At 42.6% G+C, this 19,810-nt stretch overlaps 1 protein-coding gene across 2 annotated transcripts in view; it reads left to right on the forward strand.

The window, feature by feature from the left end:
• Positions 1-11,996: 11,996 nt before the first annotated feature.
• fam241a (family with sequence similarity 241 member A) overlaps positions 11,997-19,810 on the forward strand; it is a 42,599-nt gene continuing 34,785 nt past the window's right edge. Inside the window, exon 1 of one of the 2 annotated variants that reach the window (XM_063045021.1) lies at positions 11,997-12,222. In XM_063045021.1, coding sequence (XP_062901091.1) covers positions 12,151-12,222 — 72 coding nt within the window. In that variant the 5' untranslated portion in view covers positions 11,997-12,150. The remainder of the gene's footprint in view (positions 12,223-19,810) is intronic. The other variant, XM_063045020.1, reaches the window with a different exon arrangement.

Raw genomic sequence — 19,810 nt, forward strand, 5'->3', positions numbered from 1 at the left:
CTTGCTTTAACACCAGAGACCTGGATTTCTCTGGCTTAAAGGTCACTCTTGTCCATGCTATGAGCCTCTCTAACCTCTCTCTAATCCATCTACTGCCTGGGACTGATGTAGCTGTCACCAAGGCTCTGACTGGGGGCTGCCACATGCCTGTCTTGGTCAGAGGGCCTCTATACTCCACTTTGGCTGCCTCACCCAGCATGGTGATGGTCAGGGTGAAGACGATCGCTGAGATTGTGTATCCAGTTATAATATCCTTCTCAAGCGAGTGCCAGTCTGATGTGATCGTTCCCGAGGAGACTCTCGATCTGAAGTCCACATTGGATGAGGTCCATCCAATGAGATCCTTTATCTTCCTTGGAATATGAAGTCTGTGACATAAAGTGTTATCTATCACTAATCATCTTCTTGACAATGCCCAACTTCAATTTCAGCAGTTCAAGATATTATCACAGGCTTGGTCTAAACAAGAACCACACTACTGAATTTGAAATTTGAGTTGAATGTAGTATCTTTGACATGAAGCAACATTCTATCAATCGAGAGTAGCATCAAGCCACCCCACTAGAAATTAATTCAATAAGCATCAAGGGGAAAACACAACAGTGGTTGTCATCATATCTCTAATATAGATGGATATGGCTGTTGGAGGTCTATCATCAGAGTCTAAGGAAATCATTCCATTGTTTATCAGGGAAGTGTCCTAGGCACAACCATCTTCAGCTGCTTTCCCAAAGGACTTCCTTCCATGATGAGGTCAGAAGTGGGAAAATTTATTGATGATTGTACAGAATGTTCCATCAACAATGATCCTCAAAGCCACTTAAAAGTGAGGTGGTCTATGTCTGCATGCACCAGTACCAAGAAAACATTCAGGCATGGCTTGACAACTGGTGAGAGCAAAATTCATGCCATATGAGTGCCAAGCAGCAATTTTAAGTGTAGAAAATCGACTCCGGGTATGTGCTAAACTTCTCTGACAGCACATTTAGACTCCATGGCCTCCATTACCAAGAAGGATAAACACTCAGTAGGCACAGGGGTATGCAGGTCCACTCCAAGTCACCACCATTGCTGGGTCCAAACCCCAGAACACCCAAAGGAGCTGTAGCAATTTAAATCAGCGTGTAGGTCAGTGATTTCCAAATCACCAAAATAAATTCCTAAGGATGCCACTTATCCTTTTCATTGGAGATTAAAGAAGTCACAGAATCTTGTTTCCTATCTTTATTTTTCAAGATTACTATGAGAAGCAAAGCATCTTATTTCTTCAAAAGTTTGATAAATATGATCCTCAAAACCCATAGGCCACACATTTGGCAGTTACACTAGGATTGAAATTGTCCACCTTGGATGGAGTTAGGAAACTGTTCCCAAGCTCCATAAACCCTTTACATTGCAGTCATGTTCACGTAGGCCTGTTGCACAACGAGTCTAATAAGTAATCAGACAAATATTATGACAATGTTTTCATGTCATCCTGTTTCTATACCACTGTCCCAAAGGTGTGTGCATAAATAATGTTGTAGGCCAAATAAAAGGTTGTGGCTGCCTGCAAGAAGATAAATCTCAAGGTTTTACCATCGTATACATACTTCGATAATAAATTAACTTTCAACTTTGAACTTGTCCTTATTTTCTTTCAAACAAAAGAAAATCTGCGGATGCTGGAAATCAAAATAATGCACACAAAATGCTGGAGAAACTCAGCAGGCCAGGCAGCATCTATGGAAAAAAGTTAAACAGTCAACGCTTCGTGCTGAGACCTTCCATTAGGACTGTCTGAAGGGTCTAGCACCAGTCCTGATGAAGGATCTCACCCGAAACGTCAACTGTTTACTGTTTTTCATAGATGCTGCTTGGCCTGCTGAGTTCCTCTAGCACTTTTTGTGTGCTTTATTTTCTTTCCCTGCCTTCACTCATCATAGTCTCTTTCACGCTCCTCCAGGCAAGTCACCTGTGAATACATACATTCATCACACACGCATACAGTGTTTACAACAGCCCTGATCTCCACTTGATCACAGGCATTCTCTTTGTTCTCACCAACACTCCCCACACCCCAATTTAGGACAAACTTGTCTTCTCATTTTTTTTCCAATCCTAATGAAACATTAACTCAGTCCTGACTCCACAGATACTGGCTGACCTGGTGAGTATCTCTAGCATTTTTATTTTAGTTAGAGTGTGAAATTGATTTGTATTTCTGATTCTTAGCACTTTGCTAACAACTATTTCTATATAAAAAAACTATATAAACAACCTTATCAAGCTTGGCTGATATCTCAAACACGAGGAATTCTGCAGATGCTGGAAATTCAAGCAACACACATCAGAGTTGCTGGTGAATGCAGCAGGCCAGGCAGCATCTCTAGGAAGAGGTACAGCCGACGTTTCGGGCTGAGACCCTTCGTCAGGACTAACTGAAGGAAGAGCTAGTAAGAGATTTGAAAGTGGGAGGGGGAGGGGGAGATCCAAAATGATAGGAGAAGACAGGAGGGGGAGGGATGGAGCCAAGAGCTGGACAGGTGATTGGCAAAAGGGATACGAGAGGATCATGGGACAGGAGGCTCAGGGAGAAGGAAAAGGGGGAGGGGGAAAAAAAACCCAGAGGATGGGCAAGGGGTATAGTCAGAGGGACAGAGGGAGAAAAAGGAGAGTGAGTGAGAGAAAGAATGTGTGTATATAAATAAATAACGGATGGGGTACGAGGGGGAGGTGGGGCATTAGCGGAAGTTTGAGAAGCCAATGTTACACTCAGGTTGGAGGAACAACACCTTATATTCTGTCTCGGTAGCCTCCAACCTGACGGCATGAACATTGACTTCTCAAACTTCCGCTAATGCCCCACCTCCCCCTCGTACACCATCCATTATTTATTTATATACACGCATTCTTTCTCTCTCTCTCCGTTTTCTCCCTCTGTCCCTCTGACTATACCCCTTGCCCATACTCTGGGTTTTCCCCCCCCCTTTTCCTTCTCCCTAGGCCTCCTGTCCCATGATCCTCTCGTATCCCTTTTGCCAATCACCTCTCCAGCTCTTGGCTCCATCCCTCCCCCTCCTGTCTTCTTCTATCATTTTGGATCTCCCCCTCCTCCTCCCACTTTCAAATCTCTTACTAGCTTTTCCTTCAGTTCGTCCAGACGAAGGGTCTCGGCCCGAAACGTCGACTGCACCTCTTCCTAGAGATGCTGCCTGGCCTGCTGCATTCACCAGCAACTTTGATGTGTGTTGCTTCGCTGATATCTCCATTGGCCAAATGTAAAGTAATAAAACAGCCAGTCCTCATGAATTCTCTAGAGGAAGAACATTAGAGAGCTCTGTACCATACAGAAGTATGGCAAATGTCTTAGTTTCACACATAAATACATAAATACATAGATTATTAAAGCAGTTTTCACAAGAAAATAACTAATCCTTGTTAACTCGGTAGCTTTTTGAATGTCTTTCTTATTAGGTTTCCTTAAAAGACAAATTAGATGAGTTTCTTTGTAATTCTTTCGAAAACCAGGTTGAAAAACTGGGTTGAATTTAAAGGTGTGGTTAAAACAGAAAGTGCTGAGGGGAGAATAAATTATCATAATGCACGAAGTGATAATCCATCATAATGTTGGGAATTCATGTTGAATGAAGTGAATAGTTTGGATTTATTCAAGTGGAGCTGTAAATGTATGGAGTGCAAACTCAAAGTTATAATGAAAGTAAAAAAACCTTCAATGGATAATGAGATTACGCTGCTTCTAGTTTAAAAAATATATTGGTTTGTTGCATATGTAATAAGAGCATTAATTACAAATTTCTTTATACCTGTAGCTCCAACAAGAATGAACATCAAATGTTAAGTATCCCTTTAAGTATTGAAACAATGAACGGTTGCTCGGCAGTTGTGGCAGGGCTTGAATGCTATCACACGTTACAATGTAAATCCAGAGACATAGACAAGCACAGGGCTTCACTTCCAGATGGGCTCGATGCCTTCTTTGCTCACTTTGACCATCGAAACGTGGAGGAACCATCACGAGTTCCCACAGCCTCTGATGATCCTGTGGTTTCAGTCTCTGAGACAGATGTGCAAGCATCCTTCAGGAAGGTGAACCCACAGAAAGTATCCAGCCCAGATGATGAACAGGGCCATGTACAAAAGACCTGTGCTGATCAACTGAGTGGAGTGTTCAATGAAATCTTTAACCTCTTCTTTTGGCAGTCTGAGGTACCCACCTGCTTCAAGCAGGCTTCAATTATACCAGTGCCTAAGAAGAACATGGTAACCAGCCTCAATGACTATCAATGGTTAACAAACTGATGTAGCTATCTTTATTACACAGATGCCGCAGAGTTGAGGCTAGGGCCAAAAACATGGCTTCTGCTGTAGGCCTGTTCCAGTGATAAGCAAATTGCAGTGGATTGAGGTTGCCTGGGAGACTGGAGTTGATGTGTTCTGTAACCAGCTTCTCAAAGTACTTTATGCTGGTGAATGCCAGAGCCACTGGGGCAAGTGATTTTAAGGTATATCACCTTACCTACAGCACAGTAACAATGCACAGGTGGCACAGGATTATGGATTTACAGTGCTTAAGTAAATAGTTTATTATATTAGATTAGATTAGATTATGAGGACACGCAGTCCTCTTTTATTGTCATTTAGTAATATATGCATTAAGAAATGATACAATGTTTTTCCAGAATGATATCACAGAAACACATGACAAACCGACTTAAAAGCTAACAAAAACCACATAATTATAACATATAGTTACAACAGTGCAAAGCAAAATTACTTAGTGATTTTAGGCATTAGCTAAATAATTAAAGGCCCGTAAACCTAATCAGACACATGTACCTCCACTAATCTCACCTACGTCCACATCAGTAACGTTGTCTGATTTCATCCCTGTTCTATCTCCTCATCTATCCTTGCATTCCACTCCTGGCTAGTCTCATTTATTAATATCCTCTATAAGGAGGAGCTCATCCAAAGCTATACTACTTTAGATTCAAAGTTCAAACTTCAAAGTAAATTTATTATCAAAGTATGTATGTATTATTCATTGAGGCGTGTTACCACGTTCTTCTTAGGATCCTGAACTTCCTGTAAGATCGGGGCAGGTGGTAAGCATGGGCTCTCTCACCTCTGCCCCTCTGACCCTCAACACAGGTGCCCCCCAGGGCTGTGTCCTGAGCCCCCTCCTTTACTCTCTGTATACCCATGACTGTATCACCGCTCACAGTTCCAATTTGCTAATTAAATTTGCTGACAACACTACACTGATTGGCCTAATCTCAAATAATAATGAGGCAGCCTGCAGAGAAGAAGTCATCACCCTGACACAGTGGTGTCAAGAAAACAACCTCTTCATCCACATTGAAAAAGTAAAGGAGCTGGTTGTGGACTACAGGAGGAATGGAGACAGACTAACCCCTATAGCCATCAATGGATCTGGGGTTGAGAGGGTGAACAGATTTAACTTCCTCAGTATAAACATCACCGAGGATCTAACTTGATCTGTATATACCGGCTGTGTGTTGAAAAAGGCATAATAGTGCCTCTTTCACCTCAGATGGTTGAAGGAGTTTGGTATTCCCCCCCAAATTCTAAGAACTTTCTATAGGGGCACAATTGAGAGCATCCTGACTAGCTGCATCACTGCCTGGTATGGGAACTGTACTTCCCTCAATCGCAGGACTCTGCAGAGAGTGGTGCGGACATCCCAGCACATCTGTCGTTGTGAACTTCTCACTATTCAGGACGTTTACAAAGACAGGTGTGTAAAAAGGGTCATTGGAGACCCGAATCACCCCAACCACAAACTGTTCCAGCTGCTACCAACCGGGAAACGGTACCACAGCATAAAAGCCAGGACCAGCAAGCTCTGGGATAGCTTCTTCCACCAGGTCATCAAACTGCTTAATTCATGCTGATGCAACTGTATCCACCAATTTTTGAAGACTTTTCTATTTCTGGGCATTGGTGTTTCCACACCACATCATGATGCCTCCAGTCAGGATACATTCCACTGTGCATCTATAGAAGTTTGTTAAAGTTTTAGATGACATGCTGAATCTACATAAACTTCTAATAAAGTAGAGGCACTGTCTTTGTAATGGCATTTCAGGTTCTATCCCTCACCAAGTAATATTAACCCTTCACTCCTGCATTTCTTGCCCCATATTACATCCGAATGAAGTAACGTGTTACGGTATGCGCCTGACTGTGCCAGCCCCCAAAGTTTAGGTGCTCCAGTTCTCTGGAGTATAGATAACTGGCACGGTCCCCTTAAAGATTTTGGTCCACTCTTCTAATTGCTGCCATGTTTTGGCACCAAGATTTAGCTATTTTAAAAGCACCTGAATTCAGGTTCGCTGCTCAGTCATCAACCCAACTTTGTGTCAGTCTGCAATTGCGTTTAGAATTTCTGTCTCATTTGGATTCTCATCTGGTCTCATCAGGTTCTCAACTAGCATCTAGTCAAGAACCCCGTTCTCATCTCAGTCTCAAAATCGTGTCTCGATTCTAGTCTCGGATACTCCAGTAGTTGGGTCCTTACCATCCTCATCTAGTCCTCTCATCACACAACATAGTTTCAGAATTCTTAAATCCCTTTCTGATCCAACTCCTCCCTATCTCTGTACCTATACAACCCTTTAATTCTCAATGTTGTTTGAGCACTATTATTGATTTACAAATATAATTGCTTTAGTTGATGCTTTCAGCTGCTCAGACCCTAAATCTGGCTCCCTCCCTGAAAGTCTCTGCATCTCCTTCTAACTTCCTTTAAGTTTCTTCTGAACACCTTGAGTCCTGATCAAGCTTTTGGCCATATGCCCTCATATCAGCTTCTGTGGCTCAGCTCCTTGAATGAGGGATAACCTTATTGAAACAGATAAGATTCAGAGGTGGCATGGTAGAGTGGATGGCAAGGTGGTTCCACTAGTGGAAGAATCCTGTGCAAGCAGACATAGTTACAAGATTAGAAGTTGGTCCTTTAAAACTGGGTGTGTGGGAACAATTTCCCACAGAGAGCAGCAAATATCTAGAATACCTTACTACAGTGTACTGTAGTTAATACAGTACTGTAAAGCATTGGGGATATCTGAAGAGGAAGAAGACACATTTTTGAAAGATCAAGGGACCAAGGGCTATGGAGAACTGGCTTGGAAGTTGAAATGAGAAATGGGGAAGATTTGTTGGCGGGTTCAGTAAAGTATACATTAGAAATAATTACCCTCGTGTTGATTTTTGTCAACACTCCTAAAAAATACTACTAATAATAATAAATAAGCAAAAATATTGAGAACATGAGAGGAAGAGTCTTTGAAAGTGAGCCCATAGGTTATGGGAACAGTTCAGTGATGGGGTAAGTGAAGGTTAGTGAAGTTATCCCATCTGGTTCAAAAGCCTGTTGGTTGTGGGGTGATAATTGTTCCTGAACCTGGTTGTGTGGGTTCTAAGGCTCCTGTACCACCTTCTAGATAGCAACAGCAAGAAAGAGAGCATGGCCTGGATGGTGGAGGTCCTTGATGATGGACGCAGCGTTGTTGTGAAAGCGCTCCTTGTAGATGTGCGCAATGCTGTGAGGCATTGGGGGGTGGGGAATAGCTTTCCACATGATGAACTGGGCTATATCCTCCACTTTTTGTCAGTTTTTTTGTTCAACGGCATTGGTCTTTCAATACCAAGCCGTAATGTCACCAGTCAATATACTCTCCACTGCAGATATATAGAAGTTTGTCAAAAGATTTTGATGACATGTCAAATATTCACAAAGTTCTTAGAAAGTAGAGATACTACAGTGCTTTCTTTATAATATTTACGTGCTCGACTCAGTACGGATCCTCTGAAATAGTAACACCGAGGAATTTAAAGTTGCTGACCCTCTCCACCTCTGATCTCCCAATGAGGACTGGCTCATTGTCCTCTGGTGTCCTCCTTCTGTATTAGTAATCAGCACCTTGGTCTTGCTGACATTGAGTAAGAGATTGCTGTTGCGGCACCACTCGGCCAGACTGGCAGTCTCCTTCTTATATACTGATTCATCACCACCTCCTTCATTTGGCCAATGACAGTGGTGTCATCAGCTCCAACACTTGAATATGGTGTTGGAGCTGTGCTTAGCCACGCAGTCATAAGTGTTAAAGCAAATAGAATAGGGGGCTAATCACACAGCCTTGTGGTGCATCTGTGCTGAGGGAGATTGTGGAGGAGATGGTGTTGCCAATCCAAGCTGACTGGGGTTTGCAAGTGAGGAAATCGAGGATCCAGTTGCGCAAGAAGGTATTGAGGCCAAGGTCTTGCAGCTTATTGCTTAATTTTGAGGGAATGAAGTTTGGTCTCATATTCTATTGTGCCTTGCCCTATCCATTTCTCAGTCTTTGTTTGTAAACTTCTCAAATACTCCCAATTCCAAGGCCTAGTAATACTTATAAGCTTCTTTCTTGGAGTTATCTTTAATGAGTTAGAACAACAACCTAGCACTCAGCATCAGTAAGACCAAGGGATTGATTGTGGACTTCAGGATGGGGAAGTTGAGAGAACATATTGAGGGGTCAGTGGTTGAAAGAATGAGATGCCTCAAATTTCAAGGAGTCAATATCTCAGAAGATCTATCCCAGGCCCAACATTTTGGTGCAATCCCCATGCACAATAACAGCTTTATTTCATTAGGAGTTTGAGGAGAATTGGTATGTCACCAAAGTCTCCAGCAATTTTCTACAGATGTACAGTGGAGAGCATTCTGAGCAGTTGCAACACTGCCTGGCATGGAGGCTCCAAAGCACAGGATTGAAAAAAGCTGCAGAGGGTTGTATATTCAGCCAGCTCTATCATGGGCATTAGCATCCCCACCATTGAGGACATCTTCAAAAGGCGGTGCCTCAAGGCGGCAGCATCCATGATTGGACACCCTCGATATCCAGGACATGCCCTCTTCTCATTAGTGCCATCAGGGAGGAGGTACAGGATCATGAAGACACACACTCAACATTTTAGGAGCAGCTTCTTCCTCTCCACCATCAGATTTCTTAGCCAATGAACACCAACTCATTATTTTGCTCACTTTTTGCACTATTTATTAGTTTTTATATATTTCTTATTGTAACTTACAATTATCTTGTTACATTTTGCACTGTACTGTTGCTGCAAAATGACAAATTTCATGACATACACTTAGTGACCACTTTATTAGGTACACTCGTACTCGTGCTTGTTAACGTAAATGTCCAATCAGCCAATTGTGGTAACAACTCAATGCATAAAAGCATGCAGACATGGTCAAGAGGTTCAGTTTTGATTACAGTCTTTGGGAGTTGATAGTCTTCATTTTAAAACTTTGCTAAGTTATGTGAGTGACTTTAATTAAATTCACAATAGTGTTTTTCATTACTTACAATCTATAGGGCTTTTTGGGGGAATTTAGCTTTCATTTAAAAAGAGAAGTAGTAAGGTTTTTTTTCAATTATCTACTACACTGCACTCCAGTCCAGTTGGTGGCGTTAATGCACCTTTAAGTTGGACTGCCAACTGCCATTAAGAGTCAAAAGAAAAAGGGAGTCAGTTGTTGTAAAGAGAGTCAGTTGTTGTTCAGACCACACATCAGAATTTGGAAGAAATGTGATTTAAGTGATTTTGACCATGAAATGATTGTGGGTGCCAGATGGAATGGTTTGAGTATTTCAGAAAGCACTGCTCTCATGGGATTTTCATGCACAACAGTCTCTAGGGTTTATAGAGAATGGTACAAAAAACAAACAAAAAAGTCCACTGAATGACAGTTCTGTGGGTGAAAATGTTAATGAGAGGGGCCAGAGAACAATGGCCAGACTGGTTCAAGCTGGCAGGAAGGTAACTATAACTCAAATAACCACGCACTACAACAGTATTGTGTAGAGGACACATCAAATCTTAAAGTGGATTGCCTACAGCAGCAGAAGACCATGAATATGCCCCTCAGTGCTGTGCCTATAAAGTGGCTACTGAGTGAGTGTCAGTGATAATAAATTGGACTCTGATCCCTGTTAGCCACTAATTGACCATTTTGTCATTTGGCTCTGAGTGCTATAATGGAAATTTGATCTCTAATATTTCATTCACTTCTGCTGAAAAGAGCATCTTGATGAGAAGTTAATTCTATTTTTCTCTCCACAGATACTGATTGTAGACTTCAGGAGAGGGAAGCCAGAGGTCCATGGTCCATGAGCCAGTAATCATCAGAGTGAAGAGGTGAAGAGGGTCAGTAACTTTAAATTCCTGAGTGTCACTCTCTCAGAAGACCTATCCTGGGCTCATCATATAAATATAATTGCGAAGAATACATGATTGCACCTCTACTTCCTCAGGAGTCTGTGGAGATTCGGCATGTCATAAAAAACCTTGGCAAACTTCCATAGATGTGTAGTGGAAAGTGTGCTGATTGGCTGCATTACGGCTTGGCACGGGAACACCAATGCCTTTGAGTGGAAAATCCTACAAAAGGTAGTGGATTAGGCCCAGTACATCACAGATAAAACCCTCCCAACCATTGAGCACATCTACATAAAACATTGTTGTAGAAAAGCAGCATCCATCATCAGGGATGCTCAACACACAGGCCATGCTCTTTTCTTACTGCTGCCGTCAGGTAGAAGGTACAGGAGCCTCAGGACTTGCACCACCGGGTTCAAGAGCAGTTACTAGCCCTCAACCACCAGGCTGTTGAACAAAAAGGGATAATTACACTCATTTAGGACTCTTTTATCTTGTTATTTCATGCTTGTTATTTATTGCTCTTTATTTATACTTGCATGCGCAGTTTGTTGTTCATTTATCCTGTTTACAGCTACTGTTCTATAGATTTACTAAGTATGCCCACAGGACAAAGAATCTCAGAATTATATGTGGTGACATGTATGTACTCTGATAATAAATTATACTTTGACTTTAACTGACTGGCTAATTACTTCAGCATTTTCTGTTTTTATTTCAAATTTCCAACCTCTGCAATGAAAGCAAAATATACTGTAAATATTCAGGACAGCCAACATCTTTGGAGAGTTGGGAGTCATTGGAAAGTCAACGACCGTCCATTACAACACGGACCAAACACTTCTAACTTTTTGTCTGCCTCTACAGGTGGTCTCTGAGCTCTTAACTATTTCTGGAAGTTTACTGTTTTTTATTTCAGATTTCCAGCATCTCCAGGTATTTTTGTTTCCCAGTGAGAATGGAGCAGCTGTGTCCATTTTCTGGTGCCATCACAAAAATAAAACTTCCACCTTGGGTACGTTCAATGAGGAGAGTAAGCTGGAGTCCATTGACTCTGCTGCCAATAAACTGCTGTTGACCAAAGGTTTTGGCCCGAAACGTCAACTGTTCTCTTTTCCATAGATGCTACCTGGCCTGCTGAGTTCCTCCTGCATTCTGTGTGTGTTGCTTGAATTTCCAGCATCTGCAGATTTTCTCCTGTTTGTGACAGGATTTCTACAGAGGTAGCAATGGCAGAACGTCTTTGAAACCTGCTGCACCAACTAAATCATGCAAATATTTAAGGCATATTAAAGGCAGGGGTTGATAGATTCTTGATTAGTCAGGGCATGAAAGGATACGGGAAAAAGGCAAGAAATTGGGGCTGTGAGGGAAAACAGATCAACCATGATGAAATAGCAGAGCAGACGAGATGGGCCAAATGGCCTAATTCTGCTCTTATATCTAATGGCCTTGCGGACTAAATATTACTTAATGAAAACTGATACTGCTCATTGGGTTCTTAAAAGCTTCAACACAGAACGAATCTTAGATGCACTGGATTATAAACAGATATATAAAAAAAGACACCACCTCCCAAGCTACCGTTGCCTCTGGCAAGTGAATGAGCCCAACGCTCAGTGGGTTAATGCAAAGCAATGCAAATTATCCGAGCCCTGCCTCGCAGAATGAAATTGTACTCAGTTTATGACCCCGAAGCGGGAACCGGGCGAACGAACGCTCTCCACTCGGGCGCTCCAGCCACAGTCTGTCAGTCAGTGCGTGGTCGCGTCGGAGGGAGCCCGCCCTTTCGCGGGCTGTCGTCACTCACCGAGACTGCATTCTGAAGGGAGGAGGAGCTGAGCGCGATCGCCGGTAACTCGCCGGGGAGCGGTGGCGGGCTGGCGGGCAGACGGCCGGCCGGCGAGCACGGGGATGGAGCGGCGCTGGAGCGAGGGGATGGGCAGCGCTGGCGCCGACACCGAGCGAAGGCTTGGAGACCCGCAGGTAACAGAGGCGCCGGCACTGGAGGGCTTGGGGACTCCTGTCATCCGGGATGTTTGGATCTAACTTCGCGGCTGAAAAATAGCAGGAGTTGACAGCGACCGAGTGGGTGTTAATCCACAGCGGATTCTCAGGGGTTAACCTCTCCCCTTCAGCAAACGAGGCGATGCCGGAATCCGTTCGGATTCCCGGCACTACGGTCCGGCCACGTGATTAAATGTTGAGCCGCCGTGTTGAGATACGGGTTTGGCTTAAAGTGACGCGGATCAGCCGAAAGCAAACGGATTGAACGCGGAAGTGGGGTTTATTAGCATTTATTGCAATATATTGTCCAGATATTACGCTGTCGTAGGCATGGGGGGTGGGGTAGTTGATCCCGCAATGACCCCTGGGATTTGTAGTCTTTTAAAACTGATGACTGGAAATGATTTCTTAACTATTGCTGCTGCTGGGAATCCCGCAATGACTTGTTTGCACAGTCGCTAATGCAATCAAAAGTCCCCAGGTCGTATAAGGAGTCTTTTTTTGCTCTATTAATGTAATGATCAAAAGCATTGATGAACAAACAAGTTTGCAATTTAAGCAACATCTTTAAGGGGCGTCTGGCATGCATTGGCCGTTGAAGATGTATTTCTGGGAACCCCAGAGAAAATTGAATGATCACTAAGAGGAATTGTAGAAGATCCCCGGCTACGAGGTGATTGTGGCCACAGATGGGTGATTGTGAGGAGCTGAAAAAATAGAACCGTGTGACTAGCGATGCAGACAAACGAGGAGAGAGGAAACTCAAGCACGGCAACAGGATGGCACCTGTGATAGTGAGTGAGGAAAAGAGAGCTGATTGGAAGTCTGATTATAACTTGCAGATTTTAAGTTGCAGCAACACATTCAGGGACTTCAGAAAGGAAAAGGGGTTTAACAAACAACACACATAAAAATTGCTGGTGAACGCAGCAGGCCAGGCAGCATTTATCTATAGGGTCTTGTTCTGATGAGAGAGATATTTTTGGAACATTTTCCTTCCTTCCACCATCAGATTTCTGAAGTCCATGAGCCAATGAGCACTACTTTGTTGTTATTATTTTCCACAATTTGTTATTTTTTGTAACTTTTTTATGTTTTGCACAGAACTACTGCAGCAAAACATATTTCATGACCTGTCCATGATAAACGATTCTGATTAATGACAAATTTGAGGGAGAGAAATTTTATCAAGCATTGTTTCTAGAATAAACATCTGTTTTATACTCATTGCTTTTTAATTTCAAGTGTGAGAATACAATGTCGTCATTTCTCAATAAGAGTTTTTTTTGTAAATATTTGCAAATGTGCTTGTTTTTATTCCATTATAATGAGAGGGCAGCAGTGAGCAAAGATGCTTCGGATGAAGCACAATGTGAACCAGCAGTTTGGGCATTATCTGAATAGCCATCTCTGTTGTCTGATGTCTAAGAAATCCAAAAAGGTGCTGTGATGTAGATGGGGAGAGCAATGTGAAGGAAGGGATAGTGATCCTTCTGCAAAAACAATTTCATATTTGTGCCAAAACTAAGTTCATTTCAACATTGTGTATAAGCCAGAAATTCATTTAAAAAGCAACACTTTAATTTTAATCTGTCATAGCTGTTTGTTTTCTGAAAGCTGGAACTGTCTCTTCATCAGGGCAGGAATTTAGACTGGAAGTTAGAATATATTTCTTAAATTCTGTTTTACTTTATCCTTCTTTCCATATTTTAGACTCAGTTGTTTGCAAAAGAACTAAAGTATGGAGATGTATTTCTGATTAACATTGAATGAACTATTTGAGTATGTGCAACATTTTCAAGTGCATTCTGAATTAAGATTTGTGTTCCTTGGCAAATTTACATCTGGCTCAGTTCATCTCAAATAGTGCTAACCCTATGAGAATGATGCGCTGATTGTAGTATGCAAGTCTATTTATTCTGCGTTTATTTATTTCTTTAATCAATAGCTAATAAGGTAAATAAGGTTGAAAGACTACAGAGAAAATTTACAAGGATGTTGCTGGGTCTGGAGGACATGAGTTATAAGGAAAGATTGAATAGGTTAGGATTTATTCCTTGGAGTGTAGAAGTTTGAGAGGAGATTTGTTAGAGGTATGCAGGGTATAGATGGAGTAAATGCAACCAGGCATTCTCCACTGAGGCTGGGTGAGTCTAAAACTAGAGGCCGTGGGCTAAGGGTGAAAGGTGAAGAGTTTAAAGAGAACATGAGGGGAAACATCTTCACTCGGAGGGTCGTGAGAGTGTAGAATGAGCTGCCAGCACAAGTAGTACTTGCCGGCTCCGTTTCAACGTTTAGGAGAAGTTTTGGAATAGGTACGTGGATGGTAGGGATATGAAGGGTGCAGTTCGATGGGAGTAAGCAGTTTAAATGGTTCAGCACAGACTGGATGAGCCAAAGGACTGGTTTCAGTGGTGAACTTTTCTATGACTATGACTGTAATTGAGGTCAGAACATTTGATTGTAACATCACAAGTAAATTTAAAAGGTGATATTTAATCAAAGATCATTTAAAAGGTAAAAAATAAAAAGTGGGAGAGGGTTAGACTTCAAGATCAACACAGCATGGGTCAAAAGGCGTGTACACTGCTTTACTGCTCTGTGTCCCAATTAAGCCAATTGAAGAGCAGTATTGGAATTGGTTGTGGTGTGGAGGGGGTGGTGGACGAAATGTTGTAAGCCCTTAGGCTGTGATTATAAAATCTTACAATGAAAATGAGAACAGAGAATGTAATTTTATCGGTTGCAGTGACTTTCTCACCTGATTACATCTGGCATTTGATCTCACACTGAATGAAATTCTTTATCAGCACATTTCGAACAGCATCAAGGTACCGAATGTGCTGTTTAGATCCTGAACTTTTATTTTATCATGCCTGTGCTTGCAACTTGTTGCCAGTCTATCAGAAGTGCAAGGTGCAAAGCTCTGAGGGTTTTTTTAAAAGACTATAAGATATAGGAGCAGAATTGGGCCATTTAGCCCATTGAATCTGCTCCACCATTTCATCTTTACTGATGCATTTCCCTCTTGGCCTCAGTCTCCTGCCTTCTCCCTGTATCCCTTCGTGCCCTGACTAATCGAGAATCTGTCAACCTCTGCGTTAACTATACCCAATGACTTTGCCTCCACAGCAGCCTGTGACGATGAATTCCACAGATTCACCACTCTCTGGCTAAAGAACTTTCTCCTCATCTCCGTTCTAAGTGGATGTCCCTCTATTGTGAGGTTGTGTCCTCTGGTCTTAAACTCCCGCTCCATGGAAAATATCATCTCCACTTCCAATTTATCAAGGCCTTGCTCCATTCGACAGGTTTCAATGAGATTCCCCCCCCCCCCCATTCTTCTGAATTCCAGTGAGTATAGGCCATGGGCCATCAAACAGTCCTCGTATGACAAGCCTTTCAATTCTGGAATCATTTTTGGAGCCTTCATTGAGCCCTCTCCAAAAGTACTTTTTTGGTACTTCTCTGTGATTTAAGAGGATCATCTTTGGGGTCCTGCAAGGGAATGTCTGGGGATGGATTTCGCATTTCTATCTGTGATCATTTAAATTCATGTTATTTAGTTGCAGAATTGTCTGGGGCTATTCCTACAGGCCCTTTGCCCACCAGCCCAACATTCATCGTTGATGGCAGGTTTGGGCTGGAATTAGGCCAAGTGCATTTGAATTGAGGGACTGTATGATGCAGAAAGTCTAATAACCACCTTGTTAATCCAATTCGTAGAAGGCCTTGAGGACATTTTAGCTCATGAGAAAAAAAGCCTGTAATTAAGAAATTGCTGACGTGAAGGAGATGCATTGCACACACTTGAGGCTTCAGAGCTGTTTCTATTATTAGCTACGCCAGACTTGTCTTAACAGTGCGTGAAGTGGCTCTTGCCATTTTCTGTTGGTTGCTTCTGCCTTTGGAAGTGACATGCAAGCACAGACAAGTAGGGCGGAGCATTTTAGTTGATCTGTCCTTCATCCAGCACCATGCAGACAAACAGTAACAAAATACTTAGTCACACAAATTCAAAACTTAAGGTGTCAAGAGGGAAAATATTAAGCACAAGATACTGGGGGTGGCAAGGTAGCAAAGCAGTTAGAATAATGACCTACTTTACAATTCTCACTGCTGCCTGTAAGGAGTTTGTACGTTCTCCCCGTGACTGTGTGGGTTTCCACTGCGTGCTCTGGTTTCCTCCCACACTCCAAAGATGTACTGGTTAGTAAGTTAATGGGACAGTTTACAATGACCAGTGATTAGGCTGGGATTAAATTGGAGAATTGCCGGGTGGCTCGGCTTAAAGAGCCGGAATGGCCTGTTCCGCTCTGTATCTCGATAAATAAATATGGCCATGTAATAGCTACAAGGTATTGTTAGTCCGTTAAATAAATCAACTAGGAAAGGGTTATGCAGCATCTGTGGGAAGAAAGGAATTGTCATTGTCTTGGGTCAACACCATACATCCATCCTTTCCACAGATGCTGCTTGACCCACTGAGTTCTTCCACCAGGTTATTTGTTGCTCCAGATTCCAGCATCTGCAGGCTCTCATGTCCCCATTGGTTGCTGACATCAATTTTGAGGTTTCCATGTCTTTTTGATGTATCAAATCCCCCATTATCCTTCATTCAATTTACTAGAAACGTGTATGCAGTGCCTGTAAGTACTCACTACCCCACTCCCCGCCCTCCCCCCCCCCGGAAATTTTCATGTTTTACTGTTTTACAACACTGAATCACAGTGGATTTAATTCAGCTTTTTTTTTACACTGATCAACTTCGTGTCAAAGTGAAAACAGATCTCTACAAAGTGATCTAAATTAATTACAAATATAAAACACAATAATTGCTAGCATAATTTTTCACTCCCTTTAATATAACACACCAAATCATGACTGGTGCAATCAATTGGTTTTCAAAGTCACATAATTAGTCAAATGGAGATCACCAGTTGCAGTCAAGGTGCATCTGGAAGGTCCAATTGCTGGTGAGTCAGTATGCTTGGAAAAACTACACCATGGAGACAAAAGAACACTCCACAAAAAGCAACCCCGCGAAAAGGTTATTGAAAAGCACGTCAGGAGATGGATACAAGAAAATTTCCTAGTCTCTGAATAGCCCTTGAAGTACAGTTAAGTTGTTCATCAAGAAATAGAAAGAATATGGCACAGCTGTAAATCTGCCCAGAGCAGGCAGTCCTCAAAAACTGAGTGACTGTGCAAAAGAAAAGGGACTAGTGAGGGAGGCCACCAAGAAACCTATGACATCTACGGAGGAATTACAAGCTTCAGTGGCTGAGATGGGAGAGACTGCACATACAACTGTTGCCGAGTGCTTCACCAGTCACAGCTGTATGAGAGAGTGGCAAAGAGAAAACCTCTGCTGGAAAAAAACTCACATGAAATCTTGGCTAAGTTTCCCAGAAGGCATGTGGAAGTCTTGAAGCCAGCTGGAAGGAGTTTCTATGGTCTGATGAAACCAAAGTTAAGCTTTTTGGCCATCAGACTAAATGCTATGTTTGGCCCAAGCCAAACACCGCACATTGTCAAAAACTCACCAAGCCTACCTTGAAGCATTTTTGGTGACTGCATCGTTCTGTGGGGATGCCTCACTCCAGCAGGCCTTGGAACGGTTGTGAAGGTAAAGGGTAAAATGAATGTAGCAAAATTCAGAGAAATCCTGGAGGAAAACCTGATGTAGTCTGCAAGAGAACTGCGACTTGGAAGATTTGTTTTCCAGCAAGACAATGACCCCAAGCATAAAGCCAAAGCTGCACAGGAATGGTTTAAAAACAATAAAGTTAATGTCCTGGAGTGGCCAAGTCAGAGTCTAGACCTCAATCCAATTGGGAATTTATGGCTGGACTTGAAAAGGGCTGTTCACTCACAATCCCCTTGCAATCTGACAGACCTTAAGCAGGTTTGTAAAGAAGAATAGGGAAAAAATTCAGTGTCTAGATGTGCGAAGCTGATGGAGACCTATTCACATAGACTCAAGGCTGTAATTGCTGTCAGAGGTGCATCTACTAAATACCGACTTGAAGGGGGTGAATAATTATGCAGTCAATTATTTTGATCAGTATCAAAGAAAGCCAAGTTAAATCCACTGTGATTCAATGTTGTAAAACAATAAAACATGAAAACTTTCAAGGGGGGTGAATACTTTTTATAGGCACTATAACTCTCACATCCCCCCCCCCCATACTTTCTTCCAATCACCTTAAAATCATGCTACCTAGTATCAGCACTTACACCCTGGGAAAAAGTCTCTGGCTATCCACTCAGCCTATGCCTTTTATTATCTCATGCAGCTGTATCTCCGTTGCTGCAAAGAGAAAAGCCCTAGCTCACTCGACCTGGCCTTATAAGGCATGCTGTCTAAATCATGCAGCATTCTGGTAAATCTCCTCTGAACCTTCTCGAAGCCTTCCACATCCTTCCTATAATGAGGGGACAGAACTGAACAAAATACTCCCCAAGTGTGGTCTAACCAGAGTTTTATAGAGCTGCTGCGTTACCTTGTGGCTCTTGAACACAATCCCCCAACTAATGAAGGCCAATACACCATACACATTCTTAACAACTCTATCAACTCGCACAGCAACTTTGAGGGATCTAAGGATGTGGATCCCTGAGATCTCTCAGTTCCTTCACACAGCTAAGAATCCTGCTATTAACCTTGTATTCTTCCTTCAAGTTCAACATTCAAAACTGTATCACTTCACTTTTCTGGACTGAACTCCATCTGTCACTTTTCAGCCCTGCTCTGGATCCTGTCAATGTCCCGTTGTAACCTATGATAATCTTCTACACCATCCACAACATCAACAAACTTCATGTCGTCTCTAAAGTGACTAACCCACCCTTCCACTTCCTCATCTAAGTCTATTCTAAACAAATCACCATGGGCGGGTGTCACAGAACAGATCCCTACTGAACACTGCTGGTCACTGACCTCTAGGCAGAATATGCTTCATCTACAACCACTTCTGCCTTCTGAGTGCAAGTCTATCCTGAGTCCGCACAACCAGCTTTCCCTGGATCCCATGCCTTCTGAGTTTCTGAATGAGCCTACCATGGGGAACCATTTCAAATACCTTACTAAAATCAATATACACAACGTCCACCGCTTTGCTTCCATCAGTTTCAATCAGGCTTGTGTGGCATGACCTGTCTACACAAACCCATGCCTAATCAGACTGCTTCTCCTAAAGCTCACTAAAGCTGTGTGACTAAGCACAGCTCCAACACCAGATTCAAGTTTGCTGACAACACCCTGCCATTGGCCGAATCAATGGTGGTGATGAATCAGCATACAGGAGGGAAATTAAAAATTTGGCTGAGTGGTGCCGCAACAAGAACCTCTCACTCAATGTCAGCCAGACCAGGGAGCTGATTATTGACTTCAGGAGAAGGGAACCAGAGATCCATGAGTCAGTCCTCATTGGAGGACCAGAGGTGGAGAGGGTCAGTTACTTTAAATTCCTGGGTGTACCATTTCGGAGGACCTGTCTGGGGCCCAGCACATAAGTGCGTTACAATGAGATCACAGCAGCACCTCTACTTCCGTAGGAGTTTG

The sequence above is a fragment of the Mobula hypostoma genome, chromosome 4, assembly GCF_963921235.1.
Source record: "Mobula hypostoma chromosome 4, sMobHyp1.1, whole genome shotgun sequence".
NCBI classification, from domain to species: domain Eukaryota; kingdom Metazoa; phylum Chordata; class Chondrichthyes; order Myliobatiformes; family Myliobatidae; genus Mobula; species Mobula hypostoma.